Source organism: Camelina sativa, chromosome 16, assembly GCF_000633955.1.
Source record: "Camelina sativa cultivar DH55 chromosome 16, Cs, whole genome shotgun sequence".
Classification (NCBI taxonomy): Eukaryota; Viridiplantae; Streptophyta; class Magnoliopsida; order Brassicales; family Brassicaceae; genus Camelina; species Camelina sativa.
The window spans coordinates 28230287-28244300 of record NC_025700.1 but is presented as its reverse complement, the minus strand read 5'-3'; the positions used below and the strand labels follow the sequence as shown (position 1 = coordinate 28244300).

The 14014-nt window shown below is 33.3% G+C and overlaps 3 protein-coding genes across 3 annotated transcripts in view; all 3 read left to right on the top strand.

Annotated features, from left to right (window-relative positions):
- On the top strand, positions 562 to 3176 carry LOC104752975. The gene is made up of 9 exons (XM_010475237.2): positions 562 to 1052; positions 1159 to 1585; positions 1698 to 1781; positions 1853 to 1968; positions 2078 to 2186; positions 2292 to 2417; positions 2531 to 2675; positions 2745 to 2801; positions 2887 to 3176. Exons 2-8 carry the CDS (start codon positions 1355 to 1357, stop codon positions 2762 to 2764), a joined length of 831 nt encoding a protein of 276 aa, XP_010473539.1. The 5' UTR covers positions 562 to 1052; positions 1159 to 1354; the 3' UTR covers positions 2765 to 2801; positions 2887 to 3176.
- Positions 4006 to 6887, top strand: LOC104752974 (scarecrow-like protein 28). The gene is made up of 2 exons (XM_010475236.2): positions 4006 to 5316; positions 5392 to 6887. Exons 1-2 carry the CDS (start codon positions 4863 to 4865, stop codon positions 6879 to 6881), a joined length of 1944 nt encoding a protein of 647 aa, XP_010473538.1. The 5' UTR covers positions 4006 to 4862; the 3' UTR covers positions 6882 to 6887.
- The window catches only part of LOC104752973 (F-box protein PP2-A11-like), a 2064-nt gene continuing 1193 nt past the window's right edge, over positions 13144 to 14014 (top strand). Inside the window, exons 1-2 of the mRNA XM_010475234.2 lie at positions 13144 to 13737; positions 13909 to 14014. Coding sequence (XP_010473536.1) covers positions 13411 to 13737; positions 13909 to 14014 — 433 coding nt within the window. The 5' untranslated portion in view covers positions 13144 to 13410. The remainder of the gene's footprint in view (positions 13738 to 13908) is intronic.

The following is a 14014-nucleotide window of genomic DNA, read 5'->3' as shown; positions in this document are numbered from 1 at the left end:
ATATGACCTAAGTTTATATAGAAGTGAGTATTTTAAAAATTATAGATTTAATAACTAAATGTAAATTTTCCTTAATCCCTTTTTCTATATTTTTTTTAGAATTAATAACTTAAAATTAAAAATATAATATTAGAATTACGAATTTTATAAAAGATATATATAAAATCTCCTTATAATTATTAAAAAACTTTGTATTTTTTTATAAATTCTGTAATTTTTGATAATTATCTTTTTGCATTATTAATATTTTTAAAAACAAAATATTTTATTTTTATTGTAATCAAATTCTACCTATTAAATATTAATATTTACACATGTCAAAATCTTGTTAATGGCTAACTTTCAAAATCCAAACTTTATATAATAAGATGTTTAAATATAAAAAAAAAAAGTCATGAATTCGTTACCATTTGATTCTAAAATACATCTCTAAAAATCTTCAAATAAATTCCGGTTCGGTTTTGGTTTAAATATTTCGTTTGGTGTTCGGTTTACACCTCCGGCTATCCCCATTATTAAAAATCCCATTAGTTTTTTTTTACATATCACAGATTGCGAATAAGTACCCGTTATTTCACTCCCTCTCTGTTTCTCTCTCTTGCCAAGATTGAGGAAGAAGAAATCTTTCGCTGGTTCATCAATGGCGAGTCTTGATTCACTGATGATCCTTACCTTCGCGAGAATCACCCGCACTGAAGAAGAATATGCTGCTCATAAATTTCTCCTCGATCATCGATTGTTCTTTAATTAGGGTTTTTGGGGATTTACGGAATCGGAGTTTTCTCTCAGTTGGGGTTTTCTGGGATTTACGGAATCGTAGCTTATTTTCGATTGTTCTTTAATTAGGGTTTTTGGGATTTACGAAATCGGAGTTTTCTCTCAATTGGGGGTTTCTTGGATTTACGGAATCGGAGCTTTCTTTCAATTGGGTGTTCGTAACTGAGTCCAAGATTTCTGATTTCTGTGAGTTTTTTGTTTTGTGATCAGCAAAGTGGAGGGAATCTCAATGCAGGTCTTGATGCGCATTACCGTTTAGAAGATTGTGCAAACATGTAGTCATCTTTAACACTTTGTGAAACTTTCTTGATACACTTGTATACCTCTGGATCATCTCTTTATGTTTTTGTAATCTTTGTTTATTTGTTTCTTCTTGGCTAGTGCGAGTGGATGTTCTAGTCCAGAGTCTGAAGACGAGTCAATTCCACCAGTACAAGAGGAAAATTTTCCTAGGGAACACCTTACTGATTCTAGTAGAAGGATTATTTCTCTTGCTGATGATCTGAGTGCAATTTCTAGCAACAATCTAGTTGGTCGTACAACAGGGCCACGAGATTTAGTGGAAGCTCCAGTAGAAATGAGGTATGATGCATTTGGACGCCGTGGCCATACACCAAGAGTTCTCCCCAGCAACACTTTGCTTCACGGCTTTGATGATCTTGAAGAAGAAATGAAGGTAATACGTTTAGAGGAAAATACAGCTGAGTTATTTGGATATGAGCCATTTGCACGTCATGTACATACACCAAGTGTACCACCCATCCACACTTCGCTACACGCCATCAATGATCTTGAAGAGGAAAGAAAGGTATTATGCTTTGCGGAAAAAAGATAGCTGAGTTTTTGGATAATGATTGAGAGATTCTACCGAGTATCCATAGTATCTAAGCAAAGTTTCTTGTGCAATGGGATTGCTATAGGGAGGACAAGACGCTCTTGCTGGACATAGAAAGTCTCACGTACAAGATCCCTACCTTGCTCATGCTATCTCTCTGTCCTTGGAGGTTTGTTCTTCTTTTCTCTAGCCGTGCCATTTTGTGTTTACTTTGTTCATATCTAACTCGAAATATCGCAGACAGCAGAGAAAGAGAAACAGTTGCGTGAGAAAGCTAGTAGGATTGGAGAATTAAGATCTGAAGGTTATGAGGGATCCAATGTAGAGCAACGGCAGATGAGATATTCAAGTAGTGGGTATGCCCATATCTTTTTTCACTCGTGTCTTTTGAAGTAATGATTTTTGTTTTTGTTACCATGCAAAGCTTCACACTCTTTGGTTGTGTTTCGTTGCATGTTAATCTAGTGTGGAAGCAAGAAACACATCCTACCACAGTAAACCCGATGATGAAGATAGCATGTCCAGAGGTTTTCCTGCTGCTGCGCGTCTGATCAATGCTTCTGATTTAGATGAGGCATTCACAAATCCTCCTGTCTTAATTTCTATGTGCCACACGGAACAGAATAACTCTAATCAGCTTAATGTTGGCTAATAACATGCTTCCTTGATGTGCTTATAGTGGTCTACTTTACAAGAGGCAACAATGATTGGTCAAGTTCCTGAAAGCAGATACCGATCAGGAACCCTGGCTCCTCACACGCCTTTGCCTTCAGTAGACGCTCAGCGCCGGATGTGGGAGAAGCAGGTTGGTTATTTGAAAAAATCTGGATTCTAATGTTAATTTCAACTCAATCAGTACTCACCGTTGAAGAACAGAACTCAAGTGTTTATGTTTCTCTTTTTTGTGTGGTCATTAAGGAACTTGAGAAGCATTTGACTGAAAAAGAAGCATCATTGCCTCCAGATTCAGCCATGGATGATGAAAATACTGTCACCTATTGTCATACGTATGCCAAGTGGAAACCGCCTTGCCTGCCGGTTCATGAAATCCCACAATCTTCAGGTACTTTCTTATGCGTTTTTTGTTCTCCTGTGAACAACACAGTATGCTTATAATGGTTTTCAACTGCAGGCGCTTTTGGACTTCATTGACGTTAGTAGATTGATCAAGCGTAATACTTACAGATAGGTACCTTCACTGAACCATATACTTCTAGTTTTTTTTACCACCAATTTATTGAAACTCCATTACTAATGTCATGTGGTTATAACAGGTGAAACTATTCCCCCGAGACATTTGGTGCAGAACAAAGTTGCTTGACATTGCAGGAGATTGGCCTCGTAAACAAACAAGAGGATTTGTTTTTGGAAATCATCTAGTTTATTTCTAACACATAGCTTTCACTTTCACTTTCACTGTAAAAATCTAGTCTTTTCTTTAAACAACTCATTACTTTTGTTTTTTTGTTTTTTTTTGTTTGTGTGTGTTGTTGTATATACTAACATTGTTACAGTGTAAGCATTAAAAGTTAGAATAGACAAGAAACTACCCATTTTTTGTTAACGCAATTTACACAAGTTTCAATAAAATTGATGTTTAGTTTTTGTTACGTTACATGAAGTCATGAATATCGGTTTTTTCTTAAGGTTTTTATTTTTTATAGACGTTATAAAATGGCAAACTTCAAAAAACATTACAATATTTGTTTATGAAATTACCGAATAAAATGTTAATTGGATAAATTGAATTAATATTTTTAAAAAATTATGGGAGAATACTTTCTGAAGAAAAAAAACAGTACACGTAAATTATTGATAAAAATAAAAGATTAGTGAATCTGTAAAAAACTAAAAAAAAAAAACTTAAAGAAAATCAATCTTACTAATAGAGAAAGAATAGTAAAACAGATTCACAAAAACTGACAATATTTATTATTTACTAATGACAGATAAAATTCAATACCCAAAATAGTACAATGCTTATTTTTTTTTACTGAGAACATGTCATAGACTAAAAGTAATAATAATATTTTGTTGACAAAAGAAAAACAAATATAATAATAAATGCCTTGTTGTCTTACAAAAATATAACATTATTATAATAATGTCTTTTTACGTGTGTGTATATATATATATATATAGTTAAAAGAAAAAAAGAAAAAGTCGTATTTGGCTTTCCCAATCAAAACTCAGTGATGTCCGTACACACCCAACACTCTTCTTCCTCTCTCCCAACGGTCATATTTCTCCGACAATTTACAAACGGTCACTAGAGCCCCCTCACCTTATTTTCCTACCGTTAGATTTGGAAGATCCAACGGCTCAGATAGATTAAGATCCCTCGTGTACCCACTCACTCACTCTGCCCAACCTCTCTAAAAAAACAATTTACTGTAAAAAGAAAAGAAAAGTTGCCAACTTCAATTCTCGAAGACCCAACAAGAAAACAAAAAAAAGTTCTCTCAAGTATGGTATTTGTAGAAGCTGTATAGTACCCCTTTACCACCCTGTAGAGAGAGTTAGTGAGAGAGAGAGAGAGAGAGAGAAACCAAAAGTGAGTGAGTGAGTGAGTGAGTGAGTGAGAGAGAGAGAGAGAGAGAAAGAGAGAGAAGAAAGGAACAATCTTTTAGAGTGTTTTGGATCTTGATCTGGGTTTCTTGAGAGTTTCGGAGTTTCTGGATGTTCTGAAAGATCTTCTTCTTGATTTGGCAAACCGGAATGGCGAACCGGAATGGTGAACCGCGACTATCAAGTCTCTTCATCCTGCAACTTCGAGGTCGTTCTTCAGTAGTAGTCTCTGTTCGTGATGATGTGAACTCGTTCGTCGTCATTATCATCTAAATGAGATTTTGATTTTTATAAAAGTTAAGGAATCCGATGATTGTTTTATGGTAGATTGATTTGAAGAAAAAGTTTTTTTTTAGATTAGTTCTGATCATTCTTTCATTCTTTCTTGAATATATAGAGATTCGTTTTGGGGTGGGGCTTCAAATTCAATTCATTCTTCTATTTTTTGGCATATTAAGTCACAAAAAAAGTTCATTCTTTTTTTTCATTTCTTCATATTAGGATTCACTTTGATTTCATTAAAAACCCAAAAGAAAAAAAAGAAAAAAAAAAAGATTTTGATTTTTGAATCTTTGTTCATCGGATTCCATTTTTTAAAACATCAAATTGTTGTTTGTGCAAACACACACACACACATAGACCATCTCTCAAATTTTTTGGGTTGGGTAGATTTTGGTAGAGGATGTTGGCAGGTTGTTCAAGTTCATCATTATTGTCACCGACTCGAAGATTGAGGAGTGAAGCAGTAGCAGCAACATCAGCAACAGTATCAGCACATTTTCCCATGAACACACAGAGATTGGACTTACCATGCAGTAGTAGCTTCACTCGCAAGGAAACTCCTTCAACCCGACCACTTGGACGAAGCATCTCACTTGACAACAGCAACAACAACAACAACAACAACAGCACCAAGCCGATCGAGCGCAAGACGAGTGGTTGTTCGCTTAAGCAGAACATAAAGCTTCCACCTTTGGCGACAACAAGAGGAAACGGAGAAGGGTTTTCTTGGAACAACGACAACAACAACAACAACAACAACAACAACAGAGGGAAGAAGAGTTTGAAGAGATTGGCGGAGGAGGAAGACGAGTCTTGTCTCAGCAGAGCGAAGAGGACGAAATGCGAAAACGAAGGTGGTTTCTGGTTCGATCATTTTACTGGACAGAATACTTCTACTCCAACATTACCATTTTCTTTGACATGTTCAGGTGATGGTGATGATGAAGGAAAGGTTTGCTTTGTGCCTAGTGAAGTGATCTCTCAGCCTTTACCGAGTAATCCAAACTGGGTTGATTCGGTGATCACTGAGTTAGCTGGTATAGGAGATAAAGACGTTGAGAGTAGCCGTCCTGCAGCAGTTAAGGAAGCTTCTGGATCATCAACAAGTGCATCATCAGAGAGTCAAAGCTTAAGCCATAGAGGAGTACCAGAGCCTACAAATGGTTCAAGGAACCCTTACACACACAGCACAGAGGAAAGGACCAGCGGAAACATCAACAACAACAACAATCACAGGAACGATCTACAGCGAGACTTCGAGCTTGTTAATCTCCTCACTGGAAGTATAGAAGCGATTAGATCGAGGAACATAGCGGCGATTAACCATTTCATTGCGAGAACTAGTGACCTTGCTTCTCCTAGAGGAAGAACACCAATGACTCGTCTTATAGCTTACTACATTGAAGCATTGGCACTAAGAGTGGCTCGTATGTGGCCTCACATCTTCCACATCGCACCACCTCGTGAATTCGACAGAACAGTTGAGGATGAATCAGGAAACGCGTTGAGGTTCTTGAATCAAGTAACCCCAATTCCAAAGTTCATTCATTTCACAGCCAACGAGATGTTACTCAGAGCATTTGAAGGCAAAGAGAGAGTTCACATAATCGATTTCGACATCAAGCAAGGTTTACAATGGCCTAGCTTCTTCCAAAGCTTAGCTTCAAGAACAAATCCACCACACCATGTTCGGATCACTGGAATCGGAGAATCCAAACTCGAGCTAAACGAAACCGGAGATCGTCTCCATGGATTTGCAGAGGCAATGAATCTTCAGTTCGAGTTTCACCCTGTAGTTGATAGACTTGAAGACGTTAGGCTATGGATGCTACACGTCAAAGAAGGTGAATCAGTAGCTGTTAACTGTGTTATGCAGATGCACAAGACGCTATACGATGGGACTGGGGGAGCGATTAGAGACTTTTTGGGTTTAATCAGAAGCACAAACCCAATTGCTCTTGTTTTAGCTGAACAAGAAGCAGAACACAACTCAGAGCAACTCGAGACAAGAGTTTGTAACTCGTTAAAGTACTATTCGGCGATGTTCGATGCGATTCACACGAATCTTGCTACGGATAGCTTAATCAGAGTCAAAATCGAGGAGATGTTGTTTGGGAGAGAGATCAGGAACATTGTTGCGTGTGAAGGAAGTCATAGGCAAGAGAGGCATGTGGGTTTTCGCCATTGGAGGAGGATGTTGGAGCAGTTAGGGTTTCGGAGTCTTGGAGTCTCGGAGAGAGAGGTTTTGCAGAGCAAGATGTTGCTTAGGATGTACGGACCTGGCAATGAGGGGTTTTTCAATGTGGATAGGAGCGATGAAGACGGCGACGGAGGTGAAGGCGGAAGCAGCGGTGGTGTTACTTTACGGTGGTCGGAGCAGCCACTTTATACGATCTCAGCTTGGACTATCGGGAGTTAGGGTTTTTTTCAAAAAAAAAAAATACATTTTAGGGTTTTAAAGACTTTAGAAAAAAGGGGACAATGGTTTTTAAAAAAAAATAGGGGAAAAAATTAATTTTATTCTTTCATTCAATTTCTGGGTGGGTAGGTATTTAAATTCTTTTATAAAAAATTGTAAGGATTAGAAGAAATGTTTTGTATTATTTTTAAATATTTTACATTGTAACTGGGAAGGCTGTTGAATGTTCTTTAAATCATAATAAAGTTAAATTTTTTTAATATATCTATTGCAATGATATTTTACTTTGATAATTTTGTTTTAAGGAAATTTTTCTTTAGAATTGAAACAACAAATGTATGTTTAAGAAAATAAAAACCTACCAGTGTGAATGTTCATATGGGCCTTGTAAAAGAGTCAAGCCCATCACTTCTAGTAAATCTCATATCTCTATAACTCTTGGTTTGATTATGTTTTATGGAATAGGTCAATTAGTATATCACTTTTTAGTATCTATATAGTATTTTGTCCCCAAAAGAAAAGTATCTATTTAGTATATAGTTATATACTAAAGAAAAATATCCATTATACTTTAAAATTATTTGACTAACATTTTTTATAGAAAAAACAGATAAGTACAATTTTAATTTTAATCTATATAGAGAGATTTTTATTAATATAATTGTTGTTAAAAATATAGATATAATTGTTATGAGTTATGACTATATATAACTACTAATGACATCAAATCAATCACTATTCACAAAATTTTGTTTACAATTAATATCAATCTAATTGGTATAATTACCCCTAATATCTTTTTGAGTAATTTTTCTTTTTAGTTTAGACGCACGGAAGTATTTGTCGAGTAAGTAGTGATTTCAAATCAATCACCATTAACAGATTTGATTAAAACTTGTTTTTGAGGTGAAACTAAATCAAATTTGTAAAATAAAACTTAAGAAAATAAGAAGTTTGCTCAAATCCTAATCGCAAAAAGGTACAATTTATTTTAATGATAAAAAAGGTACCAACTTGAACATAGTTTTATGCAATAAGAAAGAAAACAAAGGACAAGTTGCACGGTTTTGTCTCCTACGTACTCCTTCTTTGTGTTCCGCCGATCATGTCCTTATCATTTATCTTATTTATTTAATTTTACAGTTGTTTTCTGATGTTTATGATGTCAGTTCTGTAATATTTTTGTCGTCTAAGCTCGAGTCTTATCGCTTGTGTGTCACTATCCAAAATAGAAACAAGGGAAAACAACAACACCAACAAATAACACGAATCGGTATCGTTAAGTTTTTCGACTAGTGATATTTTCTGACGTATAATTTATCAATTGGTGTATGGAAAAGGCTTACGGAGAACCATACAATGAGGTTGGTCGGAAAGTAGTTCACTATTTGAGTGGTGAACACATTTCAGATTATATGTGTGGTCGTAAAACATTCAATTAACCTCAAAAAAATAAAACTCAATTTTTTTTCTTTTGTGTGCACAAAGTATAAAACTCAATCAATAAATAAGATATTTATTAACTAGCTATAGTTTCCCAATATAAAAGATATAAATTAGAATTATCTTTTTCGTCGTTATACAAGAAAGAAAATGTTATTCGTTAGAGAAATATGTATACATTTTGTAAATAAAAAGAAAATAGTACTATGAATAATCATATGATTCATATCTGAAAGACACATCATTGTTGTATAGTCATTATCAATAAAAGAATCGACAATTAATGGAGATAGAGATTTTTACGTGTTCGAAACTTGGAATATACCACACACGAGAAGTCGAGGACCTGATGAGGGCATTAATATCTACCAAACACATTTTCGTGCCGAATAAAAACATATTTATATCAAAAGAAAAAACATAGAGATTCAATTTCGTCAAAAGTATCCTACCTAAAAACTAATACTACAAAGTTCTTGTTTCTTTTGGGTCACAAGACGAAAATTCTAAAACAATTGTACGTACTCGCAATCATGAGTCGCAAAAATTGTATGCACGACTTTGTTCGTTTATAAAGGTTTGTGTGCGGCTAACAAAGGAACTAAGATTGTACTATAACAGTATCACTCAAATTTGAGCATCTAGTAATCTATATATTGGACGATCAATCATTTTTTTAATCATATAATGTTGATTTTCGTACGCTTACAAATATCCTCATATTTAGGATAAGTTTCTTAAATTGTGTCGGCTAGAACATGATATTTTAATTATGAATTTTAATAGAATACCTAGTACCTACGTGTAGCCTATCCAAAATACCGAAAAAGACTGTATATTGTATAGTTAATTAGAACTTAGAAGAAGAGCATGGGATCATCATACATTATTGAAAAGGATTGCACATGACATCACTTCATACAGTGGAATCCAACTTCCCAATCATATTTTGAACAATTTAAGTTTATTACTATTATTTTAGTTTTGTTTTTGAGGTTTTTTTTAAAGTATATGGTTGTGGTTGGTTGCTTATTCATTCCGTAACCTTTCGGCCAAAAATATAGCATCAGTAGAGATTTTAAAGATTATGATTCTATATATAGCAATTTTATTGCCTTTTTTGTTTTGAGTGGTCAACAATAACATGAATGATTCGAACCAAATTCCTAAAACAAATCTATTAGTTTTGACTGCTATGTAAAAAATAATACTTGGTGTTCAACAGCAAGTAAAAACTAATAATATTCTTAAGTAGTTGTAACCACCATTTTATTATACAATATGCATTTTGCATGTTACTATAGTTAGTAAACAAAATTCATATATTGAGAAAATGATAAACTATATAATACCATAAGCTTGACCATGCAACTTTTAAGAAAAAATTTAACCATCAAATAGTCTCAGTAGCTGCCTAGAATCTATGGCACTCTAGCTGAATCAAAACTCAGCATCCTATCCTTTACTAGCTTTTGATCACTTTTATTCCACGAGCAGCCAATATTGAGCTTGCAAAATTTGATTTTATCAGTGTATAAACATCGCCTAAATTAATCAAAGTATATGTGTTTTTGGTTCATTTGCCCTCTCAAACAAACCTATAAAAATAATTGGAAAATACGATCTAAGATACGTATGGGTCTAAATTTGCATCGTCACGGACAAGTCCATCCACGTCCGCGACACGTACATTCAAACGTGCCATGTTTTCCACTTCTCAGCAGCATCCACGTACACGTTCCCCATCTAATATCTATCTACGCGTAATTGGTCGTATTATCTACTGTATTTTTAAATTCAATGTATCCATGGAGCCTGTTTTGTTTCTTTTATTCTGTATCTAATCATTTAATATTTCTATTTTCGACTTGTCAAGTCTAGATGTAAAATAATTGGTCCGTCATATGATTTTACGAGTTATCACGATGAGTGATAACTTATCACACATAACCGAATAAAATATCTGGTCGACAGAGAGAAAAAGAAATATCTGGTCGACAGAATGAAAAATTTCGTCACATGACACGATGCATTCTCACGATTTATTACAGCATCATATTACAAATATCTTTATAATAATAGTATATGTTTTATGTCCGATGACATGAGGCTTAATGCTTGTGGAATATATATGTTTAGTTGAAATAATTGCAACTTTCGGCGATAACCAGGAGATGGCGTTGTTTTATTTGTTTAACATTCTCTGTGTCAAATTGACCCATTTTTTTCTAATAGGGTCCGGAGACTATTATTTATAGATAGACTTCAATTCGTCCGAGATTATAACCAAAACGAGAAAGAGTAAAAAATGGCAAATCAAACCAACAAAGATGCCAGCTAATAGCATAATGTATGAGTTTTGTCTTTGTGTGCACTGCTGACAGTACTTATTAGTGCTTTTGCTTGGATTCTTTGCCCAACCAATTAGAAAACAATGAATTCTCTAATTCGTGCTTACGTTCCAACCATATTTTTTCCTGTCCGTTCTTATATTCATGAAACATTATTATTGTACGTACGAAGATGATGATGAATATACATTATTAGAAAGTTCGAAAAAAACTAACCACCCAATTCGCTAGCCTTAACACGTTTTTGTTATGTGTGTCTCTCAGATGCAGTATTATTAACACTGATCGTTCGTTCTGATGTTACGGTATTATGGTCTAAGTAACAAAAAAAGAGTTTCTGAATAACCCCAATACATTGACTAATTAATATTGACATATATGTTCAATTCAAATTCTTGGTTCTTTAGTCTTTTACTTATACCACTATTACTTTAGACTATTATAGTGGTACATACGTACGTACTCAAGAAAAAAAAATCGAAATGACTAAGCACGCGCCATGGCCCTTGACCGTCGATCAAATAAGACTTGGACGCGTTTGTTACCAGCTTATAGTTTATACCATACATACATCCTTCTTTCGTTTGTTTTTATTATTAACTTACCATACATTATACTTGATTTCTATGAATGATTTTTAACCCCAAAAATAAAATAAAAAATCTAAGAAAGATTTCATTTACAAATCTCTTGCCAAGTTCGACTAAAAATGTGATAACTTCAGCTATATGAAATAACGGTGACATTAATTATATGAAATCACGTGATTTTAGCTATATTAAATCATGGTGCTTTCCACAAATGATTTCTGTAATTTCAAAACAAATTCACATGTTAAATAATCATTTACCTTCCTTTTATGTTTCTTATAGATAATTTAGTTTACTTTTTCAGTAACTGTTATTATCTGCAGATTGCGGTAAAACAATCTTATCTTATCGAAAACACGTCTTCATAAACAATCACATTGAATAATGAAATCTTGTAGGGATTTTGTGTACTACACAATATTATCACTAATCATCATCTTATAAATTTATTTGATTCTCATCATATCGAAAGATTCTTTTCTTCCATGGGATGTTTTGTACTCGGTTATAATTATATGAAATGAAAATAATCCAATTTAGTTAAAAAATGAGGATGGGTTGTTTCATCTTATGATTCTTATATGTGCTAATCTTGGAACTTCTTCAATTCTGTGAGGATGATATTCTTATTCTTTTCATTCTAAAAAATGTTGACTTCAAACTATATCACAAAACAATATTATGTGAAGTTTTGAAGGATTTAGAAATCTTTTCCACATTTTATTATAAAAAATTCTTAAGAATTGTAAGATTGTATTAAATAATGTATGCTAAAATATACAATATTTACAAGAGAATTTTGACGTATATATATAAGAAAATTATTATTATTATTTATCAGAATATGGTATATAATATGTATAAATACCAAACATATAAAATTTAAAATATATTACACTTAAATAATATATCCAATCAAGCGTTTGTGAAACAATAACATGAAGAACGCGTTTGGGAACAAAAACTTTTGCATGAAAATTACGTGTAGAGTTTTTCTGGTACACGAATCTCATCAATATATTCGTTGGCAAAAGTACTATCTCACGAAATACATGTGAAAATTTTATCTTTATATAATTTAAAATGATCGTTACATTATTTATTAATAATAAATAATAATTTAGTTAAACCTTTTGTTCATTTTTAAAGGCAAAATATGCTTAAACTGAAATCGCAAAGCACTTGGTTTAATAATATTATATTTATACATTTTTTTAAGACTAGCATGACACACTCGTGTGAAGTTTATATGGTTATGTTACAAAAAAAAGTTTCAGATAATTTTTTATACATGTTAGATTTTATTGTATTGATTTTAATTTTAATTTTATATATTCAATATTATTGAAAAAGATATATTAAATTCTATAATACGATATTTATGAACTACAAATTAGAACACAAAAACATCACTAAGATTTACTCTTTGACATATTTACAAAAAGTTATTAGTTTTATTAAATACAAATTACAAAATATATATATATATATAAGATATATTTATATTCAAATGCTTAGTAATTTCATTAGTTGGATAAAAACCAATGGTTAGTCTTAGTCTTATAGTGTTGTATATCTAATTCTTAGAAGACAAACCCATAGATTACAAACATTTGAATGTCGAACAGCAAATCTATTACCAATATTTTTCTAATTTAGGATAAATAATAAATAGATAAAACAATATCTAACAGATTCATTTAAAAAAAATTACATGGTTAAGCAATACAAATATTTTGCACATAAATAATAAAGACAGTCAAAATAAAATAAAATAAAATAAATCAAATTTTCAAATATAATTTTATTTACTTAACAATTAATTTAATATATACTCGAGAGTTGAAGCATATATATAAACACACCTATCCCCTCCCATTTGCGTCACCGTCCATAAATCAGAATCCTGACACCATTTGTGTCTGTCACCACCAAACCCTTCTTTTCTTCTCCATTCTTTTTCCTTCTTCTTCTTCTTTGCTTTGTTTCTGAGTTACGATTTGTGATTTCTTCGCCAACAAAGAAGAAAACCCAAAACGAAAGTTTCCAAATTTCAGAAGATTTCTCTGTTTGTTTTGTTTTTTTCATTGTTCTTGTTTGATTCTTCAATCAAATCACAAAAGGGTTTTGAGATAACCCCCGTCAATGGGTGCAGGGTTCTCTCTGTTTCACAAAAACTTATCGTCTTGTTATGGAGATCGAGATCTGACCAAGCCTGGTTTAGGAGATTTGCCTGAAAGTTGCGTGGCGTTGATCCTCCAGAATTTGGATCCGGTTGAGATCTGCAGATTCTCGAAGCTGAACAGAGCTTTTCGTGGCGCCTCTTGGGCTGATTTCGTCTGGGAATCGAAACTTCCCCCTGATTATAGATTGATTCTCGAGAAAATCCTCGGTTGTTTCCCGGAAAATCTGCGTAAAAGAGACATCTTTACTTTTCTCTCTCGAGTTAATTCCTTCGACGAGGGCAACAAGGTTCGTCCTTTTTTTCTTATAGATTTCTTTCGCTTCAAGTTAAATTTTTTTAGGGTTCTTCAGAAAAAATAAATTGGGGGTTTATTTGTTAACTGTTTCTCATTAACGGTTTTAGGAAATAAGAGAAGAAATTTCATGTTTTTGATTCGATTTGTTTGATGTTTTCTGCAGAAAGCTTGGGTAGATAAACGAACCGGTGGGCTCTGTTTATGCATATCCGCTAAAGGGTTATCGATAACTGGAATTGATGATCGGAGATACTGGAGTCATCTTCCGA